At 35.0% G+C, this 18351-nt stretch overlaps 1 protein-coding gene across 1 annotated transcript in view; it reads left to right on the forward strand.

Moving 5' to 3' along the window:
- LOC107676058 (partitioning defective 3 homolog B-like) overlaps nucleotides 1–18351 on the forward strand; it is a 187479-nt gene that overhangs the window by 65683 nt on the left and 103445 nt on the right. Inside the window, exons 5-9 of the mRNA XM_016470580.1 lie at nucleotides 3398–3484; nucleotides 4841–4966; nucleotides 7638–8071; nucleotides 10846–10985; nucleotides 11313–11438. Of these exons, the coding sequence (XP_016326066.1) occupies nucleotides 3398–3484; nucleotides 4841–4966; nucleotides 7638–8071; nucleotides 10846–10985; nucleotides 11313–11438 (913 nt within the window). The remainder of the gene's footprint in view (nucleotides 1–3397; nucleotides 3485–4840; nucleotides 4967–7637; nucleotides 8072–10845; nucleotides 10986–11312; nucleotides 11439–18351) is intronic.

Here is an 18351-nt window from a genome sequence, read left to right on the forward strand (position 1 = left end):
CATTCAAAAATCGTCATATCGCACACCCCTAACTACCAAGTATAATCAATCTCACACACACAAACAAGCACAACGAAATCACTTCACACTATTAAGCGGCTGTGTTATGAACATGCAAAATTGTATCGCACCCGTGCTACAGTGGTAAATTTATTCATCGCACAGACCAGTTTTTTTGTGGCATATATGTCGCACTGTACAGCCCTGTATATATATATTAAAAACATAAAAATAAACATAAAACAAATGAAATATAAAATAAAACATTCAGCAAGATATTAGTGGCATAGATAACTAGTGTAGGGTTAGTCTGTTTCTGAGGGCGTGTGATTCATGTGAAATTTGTTCTTTCATTTCTTTTCCAGATAATTTGTGGAATTGTGGTTTGGGACTAGGAAGTATTTCAGGAAGTATTTTTATCTTTTATCTTGAAATTGATCACAGGAATAGAGAAAGTGTTTTTCCCTCTTTGGCACTCTTTCAGCGCACACAAACCCACTCTCTGTGTGTCGTGCTGTTGTGGTGTGTGAGCAGTAATAAGCTCTGTATCTGTCTGATGAGCTGCTGCCAGTCTCAGTTTTTATTCATGTAAATTCATGGACGCTCCGTGCTACACAGGGCACATGCAAATTGGCAGAGGGGTTTTTATTTTGGGAGGAATGCAAATATAGGAGGGGAGGTTTTATTTTTGTGGTGATGCGCTCTGCAGATCAAGCCGTGCGGAAGAATGTTGCCTGATCTCACTAGCTGGTTGAGTTTGTTTGTGTGTATTGGTAGTTAGCATCATTATTTAGCAGATGTGGCAGCGCTTCATAACGTTACATTGACAATAGTCTGTAACTAGACTGTCAGCAGAAAGTCACATGGAAGTTTATTCAGGCGTCCACTTACACAGGAACCGTTTGACTGATATTGACAAACCAGTTTGTTTTTTTACATGACATTTAAGAGGCCAGTACAGCTGAAATTTGGATGTACACAGCGTTTCCTTGGTTACAGCTGTAAGCAAAGCAGCTGCACTTATTAACACTAAATGCATTATACAGAGGCAAGATGAAAAGAAAACTAAGTAAACTTTTCTGAAGTCAGTCAGTTCCCCACAGAGATACATTCATATAAATCCCCAATTCAATATTCAGGATTTTCCTCCAGTATTTCGCACATTGTGAACAGTGAGCTGCTCTGCCAGCTGTATTTTCTCCTCTTTGCTTCCATCTTCAGCATCTCTGCCTCTGTTAACGTCCTGTTTACACACTTTGTAATATTTCCACACAAATGACATTTTGGAAATTGATTGCAGTGCAGTTTGTGTGCAAGTCTGGAACAGAGATCGGCTGAAATAAAACAAAAAAAATGGCTGTTCGACCGGTGCATCTGTACTCTACTGATTAAATTAAATATAGATTAATCATTGTTAAAGCTTCAAAGTTACTTGCATGTAGTTGTCTTTCGCGTCTTGCTGGAATGCTTTAAAATCGCTTGAATTTTTAAATTAGCAAGTGACAAATTCGTCAACTGTCCCAAACGTCTTACACACTGGCCCCGGGCCATCTGGCAGTCCGTATTGTCGAGCCCTGGATGTAACTCTGAGAATAAAACAGAATTTACATTTGAGGTATGTATGTAATATTTAGGTATGTGTGTATCTATATACGTAGACAAAGTTTGAGGTCAACAAGTTTTTTTTTCTTCTTCTTTCTTTCTTTTTTAAAATAAATTATTCTGCAAAGATGCATTAAATTGATCATAAGTGACAGTAAAGACTTAAAATGTCTATTTCATATAAATTCTGTTCTTTTGTTTGAATTTCCTATTCATTAAAGAATACATAAAAACCATTTCCGAAAAATTATTAAGCAGAACTATTTTCAACATTGAAAATAATAAGAAATGTTTCTTGAGCAGCAAGTCATAGAGTAATGATGCTGACAATTCAGCTTTGCATCAGGGATAATTTGCATTTTAAAATTTATTCAGTAGAAATTATTTTAAATTGTAATAATATTTCATAATTGTAATAATATTTTTTTGCATTTTTTCAAATAATAAAATAATTTTTTTGATGTTTTAAAAAACATAAAAAAAACTACTGACTTCAAACTTGAATGTTTATATATGTGATATTTTTTTTGCCTGTTTTATCATCAGCCAGGTAAATATTGTAAGTCAGTAATATGAGTATGATCAAATTTAAACAAGAGTAATAGCAAACATTAGAAAACACCACAAAAAATAAAATAAAATGAAACAATTTAAAATAAAAATAGTTTAAAATTAAATTAAATTTGTAAAATAAATAAAAGGGTCTATCATCCATCCATAATAAGTTAAAATAGGTAAAATAAATCAAATAAAAAGGTTTTAGTTAGTAAGTAACTGCAATTTGTCTAGCTTGTCTGAATCTTCCAGAAATTATTATTTTTTTTCTGACAAAGATGGAAGAGCTCACATCCCCCTCTGTCTCTCATCTTCTCCTCTCCTCCATTCTGTCTTTATTGTGATGAGAGATGCAGGTAGGCACTTTTGCCTTCGGCTCTCATCTCAGACACACTGAATGGCAGTGACTCCGCTGGCTTCTGACTCATTTGTTTGGTCATTAATGTTGTCCCACAGGACATAAACAGCAAATGGATTTTCAGTGTGTGTTGACAGAAGTAGCTGGTGAATACTTTTGTGAATGCTTTTGTGTGTAGGTTTGTGTCTGAAATGCATTGACTGCTTTAGGCCAGAAACATACTCTATGCAAGTACATTGATGCAGATGTTGGTTCAATGCTATCTATCTATCTATCTATCTATCTATCTATCTATCTATCTGTCCGTCCGTCCGTCCAATAAGGTGAAAAGTTTCAGTTAGTACGTTTTTTTTTTCATTTCTTATCTTCTAATTTATTTGTGTGCTGTGTGCTCTTTCCATCAAAAACATCTTTGTAACAACCTAGTAACCACCCAGAATACCCTTGTTACCACATAACAAACACTTAGAGCATCATAGTATTGTTGTGGCATGGTTTTGCATGGACAAACAACTCTGTTTTATTTCAGTAAATATAAAAATCATGTATCCTATGTGTATTTGTTTGTGTTTTAATGTAAGTGCAAGGTCAGAGGATTCTGATTGAACACTATAATGTTACACACACTTCGAGAGCTCTAGACCTGAGGAAATGATGCAGGTGACAGGAGCAGCACTCCATTGATATCCAAGACACTTCCTACCGTAATGGTTTTTTGGCTTGTCATTTTGACATGTGACTGTTGTTCTGCTAATGTAATTGCGTTCCGCTGAAAGTTTCCACTTCCAAAATATATTTTTCAGTTTGTGGAAGTCGTTTTCCTTTTTTTCTGTCAAGAAAAATGTAACTAACCACCGTGACCATTGTGTTTTTTTTCTGCAGCAGTCTAACACGGACGGTGGATATTTCTGGAGACCTCGGGCCTCTGGGCATCAAAGTCATATCACATTGCTCTTCACTGAGTGGAAGGTAAAGCGCGCGCACACACACAGATTCATGGTGTCTTCACACACTTGCCTGATAATGGACCATGAGATGCACTGTTGTACAAATTCTCCCTTTTGATTCTCGAGTATTGACTCTTTTTTTAATTTAATTTAATTTAATTTAATTTATTATTATTATTTTATTTTTTTTATTTATCATTATATAAAACAATGCCAGCTGACCATTTCTCAATTACTATAATTAAGTTGACCTTTTTTATGTTTTCTCACTTTGAGTGTTTTATTTATTATGATAAAAAAAAAAAATCAATTTTTTTTAGCATTTTCTTCAGCATTGGCCATTATATGAAACAATATTAATTGACCATTAGTCTAACTTAAGTAAATGTGAATAAAATAAATATGTTTTACTCTATAAAGGAGTAGCATCACCTTATTTCACATTTATAAACGCTATCTGTGGCATGCGTGGATTACTTAGTGGTTTCACTTTTGTAATTTCAATGTTATAAGTCAACAGTGTCCCATTCATATTTGCCCATAGAAACGCACTCAAACACTTACAGGAAGTAGCTAGGAGAATGGCTCTTTCAGACTACATGAATAGGTCAAAAGTTAAGTTCTCAGGGCAAGGACACACACATGTTGCATGACAGGAAGTCCTCCCTGGGTAGACGATGACAAGCTTCCTGGTGTTGAGGCCTCTGCACCCTGTTGAGCTCCGGATGGAAATAGACCCTCTCTCTGTAGGTGGGCAAACCTGTGTGGTGGCCTGGTGAACTACTCTTTAGGGTGTGTAAGACCCAAAGGAAACCCTAAAGTCTTAAAGGAAGTAACAGCAAATAAAATCTTGATAATTGAAACGGTTGCCTGACCAGGTCAGTTCTCAAAACAGAAAGATGCTGATGCCTCTAATATCGAGAGACATTTCAGAGAAAATTTCTGGAATATATCTGATATTTTCATTAAAATCATTAAAAAAAGTAAATAACGCTTGCCTTTTTCCTGGTGTGTCATATACCATATATTTTTTTATACTTAATATACTTTTAGCATTTACTTTTTTCTGTTTTTCCATTTTTAGATATTTAATTTAATTTTATTTAATTTTATTTTATTACAATTATGCTTTATAACTTTTTTAATTATATTACTTTATATAATGTATATGTATGTAACCTCTCACTGCATTTGGAGAACAAGCAAACCACTTGGCCACAGTTCCAGCACCATTTTATTTATTGTACTAACAAAACTATAGACGTTTTATATAAGTTATTTTCAGTTGGAATTCTGCTTCTTATGTACAGTTAATATCTTCAGTTATTTTCTGAATGCCTTTCCCTGTCTGAAATCTGTTCGTTGCTTGTGTCATCAGGACTCTGGGGCTAAATATCCGAGCCATCGAGAAGAACAGCCGCTCCGAACAAGAGGGGATCTTTGAAGAGGACGAGTGCATCGTGCAGATCAATGACACCGAGTTAATAGACAAATCCTTTGCTCAGTGAGTGTCTGCCTCTTCCACCCGTCACACTTTCATTGTTGTCATGTGGATTACTAATCATCCACCCGCTCTCTTTCTCTCCACTTCATTGTCTTCTTTCATTATCCATCTTTTGTGTTGTTTTTGCTTTCATGCGATTGATCTCTGTCCTACTTGCTTGTAGCATGCAAACACAATCGTACCGAACCTTTTTATCTATCCATCCTCTCTCATTTTCCTCACTTTTCTGCAGAGTTTCAGTGCTATGACTTTAACACAACAAAAGAGAATGGTTTGCTCTTGCCACGAGTGTGGAATTGCCCTATTAAGTGGCTTCAGTGGTATCGGACAGCCTTCAAAAGGGCGACAGATTAAATGAAGTGGCACTATTAGAGGAATAGTTGAAGAAATGGGTACGAGAGTTAAAGATTTTGAAGCAGAAAAGAAAAAAGACTTCAGTCAAGCAAGTCAATTTTACTTCTGCAGTGTCCTGAACTGAACTCCGAAAAGTTTGATCATCACATTCAATGCAACATGATATCTCTGATATCTAGTCTTAGTATTGTTAGCCTTTAATTGTGTACTGCATGTTTGTAAGTTTTTAGTTTCATATTGATGTTGATAACTGTTTTAAAATGTTATAAATGGATAGTTCAGAATCTAAATTGTGATTAGATTTGTCATGTTTGAAGTCGAAATTTCATAATTTCTGAAAAATTTAATTTCACATCTATCCTGACTAAAGTCCATTAAATTCCACATAAAGTGGACCTTAATGTTACCTGTTTTGTCAATGTTAAAAATCTTTTTAATATATCAATAAGAAAGTACGACAGGCTTTTACTCAAGTCTTTATCACTTAATTTAAATTAAGCAAAACAAAATGACAAATGTTTACTTTCACAAGCTGTCTGCTATAGGCTTGTAGTAAGCTGTCTCTTGTTCAATTATGTAACAAAAAATGTCGGGAAATGACACCTCTGGCCATTCCGTTGGGTCGTTTGTCCAGTCACAGATACAGTACGGACAGTCCGACCCAATACGGCTGAGTTTTTATACGTATGTTGCTCTGTTGAGCGGCAGAAATGATTTTATGTAGGCCATTCTGAGTCAACACCATGCTTTTCCAATGAGGGGGAAAGGACTGTTTTCCCCCACGCCGACTCCGCCCACATAGCTATGACGCGACACGATCAAGTCTGTCGTCGACATTAAAAGCGCTATTCTGTTTGTTAACTTGAGAGCCTGGTTTGTGAATACAAGCTGAACAAATCTGTGTGTATATTGTTTGTAAAAACTCAAATTAAGCGTCAGTTACTGCAGTCCGTAACTTTTTTTGGTTAAAAATGATCCGAAATCAATATTTGAGCAAGTACAAAACCAGCCAGTGTTCAAAACTATCGCCTTACTTTAGCCCGATTCACAACAGTAAGCTTATAATAATGTTTTCTAATTTGAGTGGTATGGGTAGGTTTTCGCGGTTTTCAAACAGAGATGGCGACAAAGAGGTAAAACTTACGGACTGCAGCTTTAAGAAATGGAGATATTCAGTCCCAGTGATTTTACTAAGGTTGATGTCAGCATGAAATGGAAATTCACCCTATTGAATTTCCTTTTAATTCCAGTGATCTTTATTTATTTATTTATTTATTTTAACCATGCCTAAGGGGTTTTACATCATTTTGAACAAGACACTTAACCGTGGTAGAAATCTTTTACCACAGCACCACCAAAAATTATGTTCAACACATTTAACACAACTTGAATTGTGTCCTTTGTCACATGACTTCTGTGGTTAGTTATGCTATCCATTTTGTATGTTTTTATAAAATATAGGTCAGATACTGAAGCCAGACTGGATTAGAAGTCATTGTAAAATAGCTGATTTGTGCAAAATTGGTCACAGATCAATTGAAAGTAGTTAGCATAGTGCCATATTTAATTTTATGCAAATGAAAATAGGACCGTGAGGGGCAACTAATCAGAAATGTAATCAGTTTCAATTGTGTTATATGAAATTTGGCATCAGTCCATTTAAATTCCATATTAACATGCCAGTATTTCGCATATATAACAATCTTTGATCAGTATGTTGCTTGGTACCAGTAAACACCATATAGTTGGGCAAAAAACGGAATTGTTTATATTGTTTATTTTGCCTATCAGTATTAATACATTAGTCGTTTTACCAGCATTAAAATCGATTACTTGCATGTTACAGTGGGTCTGATTTGTAAAATGCAAGCTGAACGAATTTGTACAATGTTTGTAAAACCTTGAATTAATCTTCAGAATTTACGTTATTGATTTAAAAAAAAATTCTGTGATATTTTGCTGATGTTGAAGTCAACTCACTCTATTGAATTTCCATTTATTTTCCATCTATTTTCTAAACGCATCTTAACAATCTTATTGTGAACTACCTGTAAAATCTGAAATGCACTACCTTTCTTGGCTTGCAATTTTAACACAATAACACTAGCCTATAGGTAAATTCCACGTAGTTCTTATGTAGTCAGATGGAAGTGCTGAGAAGTGATTCCCACTGGAAGTCCTTGAGGGAAAAGGCTCTTGAATGGAGCTAATGAAGGAGGCTGTTGAGTCTTTGAAGCACTGAACATCTTTGTAAGCATGTTATCTACAAATATGCATTACAGAACAGTACGACAAGCTTTCACTCTCAATGTTTCAGGTCTCAAGAGGTGTTTCGCCAAGCCATGTCTTTACCCACCATGCGTTTGGAGGTGCTTCCTGTCGCCAACAGGCTCCGGTATGAGAAGAGCCTCATTGGGCAGCTTTTCAACAACACTGAACCAAACCCTGTGGTCCCTAAAGTCAAGAGTCCTTTCTTGGTTCATAAACTCAAAAGCAATACATCTACGCCATCTCCAGAGCCTCCTGCCTCACAAATCCCACCCCAAAAGGAGGAGGAGATTCAGCCTGCAAGACACACCCCCATTGAAACAGATCATCGCAGAGCCACGCCTTCTCCTCCGGTCAGCACGTCACCGACCCTGAAAGATCGCAGTGAGAGCCCCGCCCCCAAAAAGACCCCCGCCCTTGCCACACTAGTTAATATGATCAACAAAAAGCCTGGGAAGAAAATGAAGATCGATTTGAAGAAAGGTAAGCTGGATGAGAACTCAAAATTGAATGGGTTCAACTCAAAATTGAGCCCATTGAATTTAAAAAAGTTCTAACAATCATTCTTTCTGTATCATTTTTTCACTCAAAAATATGCCACATTATGCAAGTAAAATGGGTTGCGAAGGTCATTTCATGTTGATTTCAAGCTTGAATAGTGGAAACTCCATCCAGTTGACCACAAGGTGCCATCGTGAGCCCTGTCAAAACTGCTGCATAGCAACGTCTTCCTTATTTTCTGTCCTCTCTGTCTGTATCGCTCCTCTCAGCTGATTGACAGCTGCTATTGTTTAAAACTTTAATGTCAGGTGCTCTTCTGGGACTCGAGATTTCATCATTTGCCATCTTTACTATGCTGGATTGGCTGCTATCCTTTATGACATCTCTCTCTCAAGTGTGTGTGAGAGAGAAACAGAGCAATTCTCGACTTCAGTAATCACACGTGTCCCTGCGGACGAGAGACTCGTGAGAGAATCGCTTTCTTAGCATGATTCTTTAGGCCTTTTTTTTCTTTCTTCTCTTACTGCGTTTCTGAATAAATGTGCTTTTAATATTTTTATTTTTATTTTTATTTACTGCTTTTAATTTATGCAGATTTTACAAACAAAGAAATAAATAATAAACAAGTAAACGAACGAATGAATGAATGAATAAAAAGTTTGTATAAAAAGTATTTAGTAGTAGTATAGTCTTAACAGTAATAAGAACTGGAATATTTATTTTCTTAATATAAAAATCATAAAATATAAATATTTATGCAATAAATTCTAAACATAAATATAGCTTTTAATGTAATAAATATAATGCAATAAATATAAAATGCAATGAATATTAAAACAAATAATATGTATACAATAACTATAACTAAATATTAGTATGTATGCAATAAATATACAAAAATTCTTATGAAATAAATATAAAAAGAACTAAATATTAATATTTATGCATTTAAATATAAAATTATAATTTTTTTCTCCTTGATTTTTGGATGAAATGTGACCCTGACATATTTCTGTGAGATTCACTCTTCCATCTCTTTTCAGCTTCCACTTCCTCTAATCAGTTTTTTTCAGACCACACCCTTTGTCATTGATTCTATCGCTCCTCTTTCACACAATCTCTCTCTCTTTCTCTTTCTCTCTCTCTCCTCATCCTGTATCCTGCTCTCTGCATCTCTAGTCTCCTGTAGATGTGTTCACGTGTGAAATTAAAGTGCAGAGCTGTCTAATCCCCATAAGGAAACATTTATCATCGTGCAGGGTTGGAAACAGAGGTGTTCGAACCTCTGCAGAGAAATTGACAGTTTAAACACAGGTTATCAGTCCAGATTGCTTGAAAGCTATCATCAGCCTACCACTGACCTTTTGACCTGATCTTGGATCAGATAAGCTGGATACAGTCTGTAAAGATCTATGAGGGTCATAACGGGTAACTGATGCTTGTATGCTCTCATTAAAGGAGTCATATGATGCGATTTCAAGTTTTCCTTTCTCTTTGGAGTGTTACAAGCTCTTGGTGCATAAAGAAGATCTGTAAAAGCATGTCAACATATTCTGTTACACCAAATACACCAAATAATGATTTTCACCATCTTGCTCTCCAGACATCAGTATCCGCTATTGAAAAACCCATATTGGTAGTCAGTAATTTCTAAGCCAGATTTCAGTGATAATAGTGACACTCTGTTGACAATGAAGTAAATTTCTAATGAAATGTACTAGGAGTAGATAATTGAAAATTAATGCAATAATATTGGACAAAGTACTTTCATGTTTTATGGTTTCTTTCATGTCAGTTACAGACTTTTAAACAAATCCGTAATTCAAAAATTCGTAGTGACAAAATTTGAATTCAGATATTCAAATTTTGATTTTGAGAAGCCTTTTAAATGTAACTTTCATTGGCAGTTTTCTTTGCCAAACCTTTAAATTGAATTTTCATTGGCTTTCATTGTTCATTGTTCATTGGTTTTCTTCGACAAATATTCAAATAAAAAAATCTTGAAAATGAAAATTAAAAACTTCCAATGCTACAAACCTCTTAATAAAAAAATTAAAAAAGTTGAATATTCATTGCAAAAAAAAAAAAAAGTTAAGTTTTTTCATTGTGACAAGCTTTTACAATAAACTTTCACGGCCAGTTTTTTTTTTTTTTGTCAAGTCATTTAAGTTGAACATTTGCATGTGTATTTTTTCTTTGCTAGTAAAACAACAACAATTAAGATATGAGCTTTTAAATTATATATTTCGAGACTCGACTTTATAACTGTTGACATTCTTAACCCTTCATCTAAAAGCTAGTCAATCTGTTTTGACAAGTTTATATTCTACATCAAGTTATGTGAATGACCAGAAACCTTTAAGTTTGCTACATTTTCTCATGGCATGACGAAAATGATCAATTCACTTGGTATGAATAGTATTGAGGTGAAATCCAAGGCAATATTCCTTGCTGAAAATTGAGCCTTAGAATGTTAGCAAGTCTTCAGGACATTGTGGAAGGGATTTTAGTGGAACAATTACATCGTTTTTCAACACGTCTTAAAAAGATCTCAATTTTATTTGGTACTACAGTGAGTGTGAACTGTGGGTGTAAATGCAAACACACTTTGTCTATGACTGGAACCTTAGAATGTTGCCTTAGAATGTTATTTATTTTACATCATACAGCAGGATAAAATATGTTCAGTTCAGGTTTTCTGGTTCACTGGGTCATTAAATACATGGTTAATATTTCTGGCCTTCCTCTGTCTGCAGGTACGGAGGGCCTTGGATTCACCGTGGTAACCAGAGACTCGTCCCTTCATGGTCCAGGACCCATTATGGTCAAGAGCATCCTGCCCCGCGGAGCTGCTGTTAAAGACGGACGGCTCAAGTCTGGAGACCGTATCCTGGAGGTATTACATGCATCCTGCGTCAATGCAATCATGAGAGCACAACCTGAAAAATACGAAATCACAGTTTATTTATAGGACATTAAATTATGCTATTCCTCTCCCACCAGTCATGCAATTAAAAGTTATTGTTTTAAATGCAATTTAAAGATATTGTTTCAGAAAGCTTAATGCGTCTTTGACATAATTAGGCCAATTGTCTGTCTTGTATTGAACCTGGCCATGAGATGGAATCGACACTGACATGTTTTCCATCTCTGAAAAATGGAAATGGAAATTTTGCTCTCCATTTTTGGCAGTTACAGGAAATAGCTTTCTCTCTTTCTCTAGGTAAATGGAGTGGACATCACAGGACGCACACAAGAGGAACTGGTGGCTATGCTGCGGAGCACCAAACTGGGAGAAACCGTGTCTCTGGTAGTTGGAAGACAAGAGGAGCTTTTGCCCAGAGAACTGGTAAGACCATTGTCAAACATCAGGGCATAACGATGAGGTAATTAACAGTACCTCAAATTATATCTAAAAAACACAATGTTTATATAATGGAAAAAGTAAAACTTTGGTTTGAAAAAATGGTAACACTGTATTTTAAGGACCAGTTCTCACTATTAACTAGTTGCTTATTAGCATGCATATTACTAGCATGTATAAAGCACATATTAAAGCTTTATTCTGCTTGACCATATTTTAGATCCCTTAAAGGGGTCATATGACGTTGCTAAAAAAGAACATTATTTTGAAAGAGAGAGCGACTGCTGCAACAATACTACAGCGAGAATCAAAGTTACGCCTTCTTTCTTTGCGTAAACATTTGGGCAGCGTTATGCAAATCTTCCCACACAGTGACGTAGACATGTGGGGGAGTGTTTAAACGAGGTGTATTAGGAGGGCGTGGGCGAGTCTTAACTTTTATAAAGAATATCTCTTTGAGTTTGAGACTGTAGTTTTTGCAACTTTAGAGGTCTTATCTAATCACGAACAGCTTGTAACACTCCAAAGAGAAAGGAAAACTTTAAATCGCATCATATGACCCCTTTAATTCTACCTCATAACTAAACTTAACTTAACTACCTTACTAACTATTAATAAGCAGCAAACTAGGAATTTGAGGCCAAAGTTGAAGTTAATAGTGAGAATTGGTCCCCAACCTAAAGTGTGACCAAAAAATTATAATAATAATATTTGATGTACACACACACATACATATATATATATATATATATATATATAAATATATAAATGCTGCTGTCAAATAAAATGGTGCATAATGGAATTTAATGGTTATTTGTATATATATTTTACATACACATTTTATGGCAAATCCAAACAACCTTATAAAACCCCAGCAATCCCCTCTTTTACATTGAACGTGTCGAATCAGCTTGTGACAGGAACTTGTGCACACAACAGCGGTTTAACAGGAAGCCTCGGGCCAGTGCTGGTCCATCTCCTCTCACAGATGTTACATGTGGTGCGTGTTGAGAAACTAAACAATGAGTAAAAATGCAATTGTGGCACCCCTAGATCCCTCTTCAAAGGAAGAAAGACCACATCCCTTCATTGTGTCCCTGTCTATACCACTGATCTATATAATGACTAGATTGCTCATTGCGGTGTAAACTGCTGTCAGGCGGTGAAGCCACCGGAAGTGTTCATACCACCATCTTACTACCGACAGCTAATAACTTGACCTAAAATCACCAGCGTATCAGTCACACATGATTAGTTTTTAGGATATGTGTATGTAAATTAATTGTTACTTCAGATATTATCTCCAATGTTTATGGTCTTTTCGGACAGGATAAGCGCTATATTGAAATTGTTAAATAGTTAATCATTGAAATAGTTGCTGACACAGTTACTGTGGCCTTTTACTAGCATTACCATTTAGGAATAAAATGTTACGTATGTATTTTTAATGAATTATTAATTTAACCAATGTTTAAATCATTAACTGCATCAAAATGAATCATTGTTAAAACATTTGCAGATAGCCGACTGTACGAATAAAAACTATAAAACAACATAATTACATAAACAGTGAAGGTGAATTAAGGTATGCTTACACAAAGCATAAATGTTTATTCAATTTGAGCACTTTTTCATTTGTAATACATATGTTGAGGATCTCGTCCGTCCTATGTTTATCATATTCATGTTCACTTCTGTAATGAATATGAACGTGACTTAATTTATTTAGTTCCTGACATTAAACAAATAACCATTTACATGCATAGGAGGTTTGCGTTGTAAGAATGTACAGTGATACTTCAGATATGAAAACACTGATTCGTTTTCACATTAAAATCGTACGTTTTCCTGTTAATTCAATAGAATGTATGGGAATACTAGGGGATACCAATATGGCGGCATGGCGGCTTCACTTTTATGACGTCATGAGCAATCCAATTTTCTATTATAGATCAGTGGTCTGTGTGTATTTATATTTCATTCCAATCAATGAATGCATCCAAACCTGAAATATCCTCCATAAACTCCCACCTTCACACAGTATTCGTCCCACTGTCCACCACCCAGTGTCAGCACAAAATATACCATCTTAATTCCCAAAGGTGGATTTGGCTAATGATCAGCCATTAGCAAAAATAAAGCATATTTTATAACGGCCTGCTAGAATCCAGCAGATCTCTGGACAGGAAACTAGCTTACACCATAAATGTCCATCCTGTTAACAGCTACATGGTGTCCGTTTGGTGAAGGATAAGTCACGTGACCTGTGATTGTTGACAGAGTTAAAGTTTTGTTTTTCTGACTGAATCCCTTTGGGATCTGGTCGCTGTGACTGGACATCCTGGATGTGTGAAAGCGAGTGTCACCAAAACGCCCGGCCTTGCTGGAAAATCCATCTAAATCCATCTTACGCCACTTAGCTAGTTATGAACTGGCATAGGGTGGTCTTGCACTGGTCAGAGCTGATTATTAATCGGTAAGGTACTTGAAAGAATACCATGGTACATTCCCAAAAAACATAGTCATTTTTATTAATTTACATTTTGTTATTGTACTGGATTATCAGCCTTTGAGGAGCTTTGAGGAGAATGAAGCAATAGTATATATATATTATTATAATTATGTATATATTTATATTTTTAATACAGATTTAATTTTTCCACAATACATTAGAATGTCCTATTTAATTTTATTTTTTTCTGAGCAAAAAATAATGACTTACCATTTTTTCTAAAGACACCCACTAAAATGTCATTAATTTTCAACAATAGCTCATATACCAAAAAAATCTCAAGAATCTTTAGATGACAATTTTACATTTTTACCAATCTTTGCCACTATCTTTTAAACCACTAGGTCAGAATAAGTATGTTGTTTCATTTGTACATAATATATATCTGTTAAGCTGAATAACGATGGAACATTATTTCACCCATATTTTGGCATTTTATTTTCGCAAATGTTATTTGAAACATTAAAGCAAACACTTTTCTTGCATTTAATATGCGTTGTATATTTGTAATCTGATTAACTTGTGGTGGAGTCACATGTTTCTTTTAAACAGCATATGAATCATTGTGTAGAAGTAAATTTTCAATTATCAGACATATACAAGAGTTTGTGGGCTTGTTTTGTAAATGTATATTAATGAGATTGCTTTGGCAAACTATAAATGTCTAAAGATGACCATTGCATTAAAGCTAAGCCGACTGGATTTGGCATCAATTCGTCATGTACTGCAAGGGTAAATGAATGCAGTAGTTGGAATTAATGTCTTCAGCAACATATTAATTATACCTGATAGCCTGCAGCAATAAATCAGCCAAACATCAAATTAAATTGTAATATAAGATTTTTTGTGCCCACTAGACATGCATTTAGATCTTTTCTTGATTTTTGTGGTGTTCACTAGACAAAGTACACTTGGTGTATATTCAAGATAAATGATCTAAAATCAAGTCTTTAGTCGACCAATGTGTTTATCTGAGTATATTGAATCTAATACCACCACTGTAATGTGATATTCTCACAGGAAATTTGCTGTAAAAGCTGAATATTTATTTTTGTAACTAATTTGCAGTCATAATTTAGACTCTGAAGGGCCTGGATAGTTTGATGTTTGAGCTGCTGTTCTCCACCCTTTGATTCAGATTTCTGTGAGGATGCAGGGGTCAGACAGCACATTGCACACAGTTGCACTCACAGAAAGAGAGGTCGTCCACGGGGCTGATGGAGCATTTAGATGTCCTTGAGATGGTCTTAATAATAATTCCTCTTCCTACACACAGGATGTGTCTTGCTTTGTCATGACCTATTTAATTATATTTGTTATTTGGGTCATGGCCACTTCTTTCCAAACCCAGTGGACTTTTTAAAAAAGCTGTGAGTAATGTAAAAACTGTAGATGCTTTCATGTAATAGCAAACGGCCTTCTGACATCAATTCTAATTTAGGTCAGTATCTGGGTTAAGGTGCATTGACTTCTAACCAGGGCATCAAAACGCATTTCCCATGGATTATTTTTGTGTAAATGATACAAAGACTTCCTCTCAAAATTCGATGTGAATCACACTGTAGTTTCACGATTAGTGCGGTAGACTGAAGTTTGGTTTTTGTGACGCATATCTTTTCTTTGTGAAGGTGTTGGGGTGTTATGAGACTGCTTCCAGAACAAGAGGAGAATAATGTTGCTCAGATGTTGTAAAATGGAAAATGCTTTTGCTAAGAATATCTTAGTTACGTTTCATTGATGTATCAGTTTTGTCTGAGGTGTTTCTCCTAAAATATATATTCTTTTAATTAGTAATATTAATGTTGCTAACATTTATTAATATTTTCAGTTAATATTAATGGATTTTAAGTTAAATGTTAATTCCTATTATTATAATATATTATCCTATATTAATATCAGTTACTAGTGTGATGTTAATAATGTTTATTCCTATTAGGTATTAATTTGATATTATTATTATTACTGTTGTTATTATTATTTGAAGAAGACAAAGAAGGAATAATGTTTGTTACTGTTGATATTAATGATGTATTATATTATAGTGTCAATATTAGTATACAGTCAATTAGTATCTTATTAATGTTAATACTTAATAATATTATCAGTTAATATGAATGTAATAATAATATCAATTGACAATTAAGTGAGATTAATATTAATAAAAGCATTCATATTAATATTATAATTTGTTATCATATTAATGTTAATTGTTATTAATACAGTTATTAATTTGTTTAACTTATTAATATTAATTGTTTATTATGTTATTATTTTTCATGTTTTAATAAGAATAGTAGTAGTAGCAGTAGCAGTTAATATTAATGTTAATTACTAATTCTAATGTTAATATTGTTATTAATATAGAGTTGCAGGTGCCCAAATATGGTGGTTTTTATTTGCATTGCCCATAGGCCTGTGCTTATCTGTCAATGCTGTTTAACTCACTCCGCTTATTCCCGACACGGATCCTTTTTTACTCTATAATGACTAGATAACCGCTGACCTTTTTTGCCAGCTTTTACTCATGTACATTAGTTAAAACAGTCCATCATATTCAAGTCAAGTCAAGTCAAGTCTGCTTTATTGTCAATTCTTCCACATGTACAGCACATACACACAGAGAATTGAAATTGCGTTACTCTCAGACCCTTGGTGCATACAGATAACACTAACAGTAGAACATAAATACAGATATACAGATTAAATATAAAATACAACTATACAAATATACAAATAAGGTAAAATGTAAAAAAAATATATAAAAAAAAAATAAATAAAAAATAAATATAAAGCAGCACACGCCAGATAGAGTGCAAACCAGTGAAGTAAACAACAGTGCAGATATAATAAATAGTAGTGCAAAAAGAGCTTATTTAGACTGATTAAAGTGACTGTGTGTGTGTTGGGCCTCCGGAGCAGACCGAGATCCCGCAGCTCTTCGGCGTGCGCAGAGTTTAACTCTAAAAATGTGGTTCTGCCGACATCGAGCAGAAACTCACGACTGTATGCGCGCTTAGAGACAGATAGATGCGACGAATACGTACAAAAACACTGTGACTCACAAGACAAAAAACACGAAAACACCTTTCTGTCGGGAGAGAGAGAAGCCGCAGCGTGTGAACGCGCTGCCATCTTTTTAAGATCGTGGCGTTCCGCAAAGGGAGACCAGCGAGGCCCAGAGAGAGAGGCACGGGCTGGGTTAGGTAAGGAGAGATCTTGTATGTATGAGAGCATATTAGTGTGTATTTGCCCTCAGGAGGTCTTCATGTGAAGCCTGGACCTCAAGTGTCGGTAGGACCACCAGAGCGGCATCAGACAATCTGATATTCTCGCTGGGACCAAAGTTTGACCTCACTTACAAACAGGTCTTTTATTGTGTGCTAAAACTCTGATTTGTTGTCCGCCTCAGGCCATGTACGACACATTATCTTCAGTAAGAGGACGTGCTAAAAGGACTACTTGAAGCTTTGCCCCATTGGCCCTCCTATTTGTCATCATTAGTTCTTACTTAATGCTTTTTGCCCACTCTGTGCTCCTACAAAGTCATTTTTGTTTCTTTTTCCTCTGGCCCATTTCCACAGTAGCTTAGCAACAGGCTAATGCTGTTGCTTAATGTGGTTTCCAGGAGGATGTCAGTCACATTTAGGCATTGCACTTTATTCTAGGTCTTTTTGCCATGTTTTATTGATGTGATAGTGGATAGAAAAAGGAAATGATGTGGAGAAAAGGTCAAAGACCATGGCACTGACACCCTTGATCTCTTTGATAGGATGTTTAGGAGTCAAAGAATGCAAAAAGAGAAGTGAAATGTTTGAATAGCTGTGTGTGTGTAAATGTGTTCAGTATTGAGTTATTAGTCTTAAATTTTGCTCCCAAACCCCTCCCTCCTAAATTAATCTCTGACAAAAGCTTTTTATGTTTCCTTTTGAACTGACACGTTCTCAACGCACCCCCAACGTGTTTCCTGCCTCTCCATTAGACATGCATTCATTCCGTCCTAATCCTACTTTATATATTCATCAATCATTGGTACATTTGGTATCTGGCTTTATTTTAACTGGGATCCATCTCTAAAATAAACACTTTATTGCATTATTTGAAAGCAATTAGTACTTTTATTCAGTGAGGATGCATTAAATTGATCAAAAGTGACAGTAAAGACATTTAGAATGTTACAAAAATTTCTATTTTGAATAAATGCTGTTTTTTTGTTTTGTTTTGTTTTATACATTAAAAAAAATCCTGAAAAAAATGTATCACAGTTTCCACAAAATTATTAAGCAGCTGTTTTCAACATTAATAATAGTAAGAAATGTTTCTTAAGCAGCAAATTAGCATATTAGAATGATTTCTGAAGGATCATGTGACACTGAAGACTGGAGTAAT

This window comes from Sinocyclocheilus anshuiensis, unplaced genomic scaffold (assembly GCF_001515605.1).
Source record: "Sinocyclocheilus anshuiensis isolate Anshui unplaced genomic scaffold, SAMN03320099.WGS_v1.1 scaffold1744, whole genome shotgun sequence".
Lineage (NCBI taxonomy): Eukaryota > Metazoa > Chordata > Actinopteri > Cypriniformes > Cyprinidae > Sinocyclocheilus > Sinocyclocheilus anshuiensis.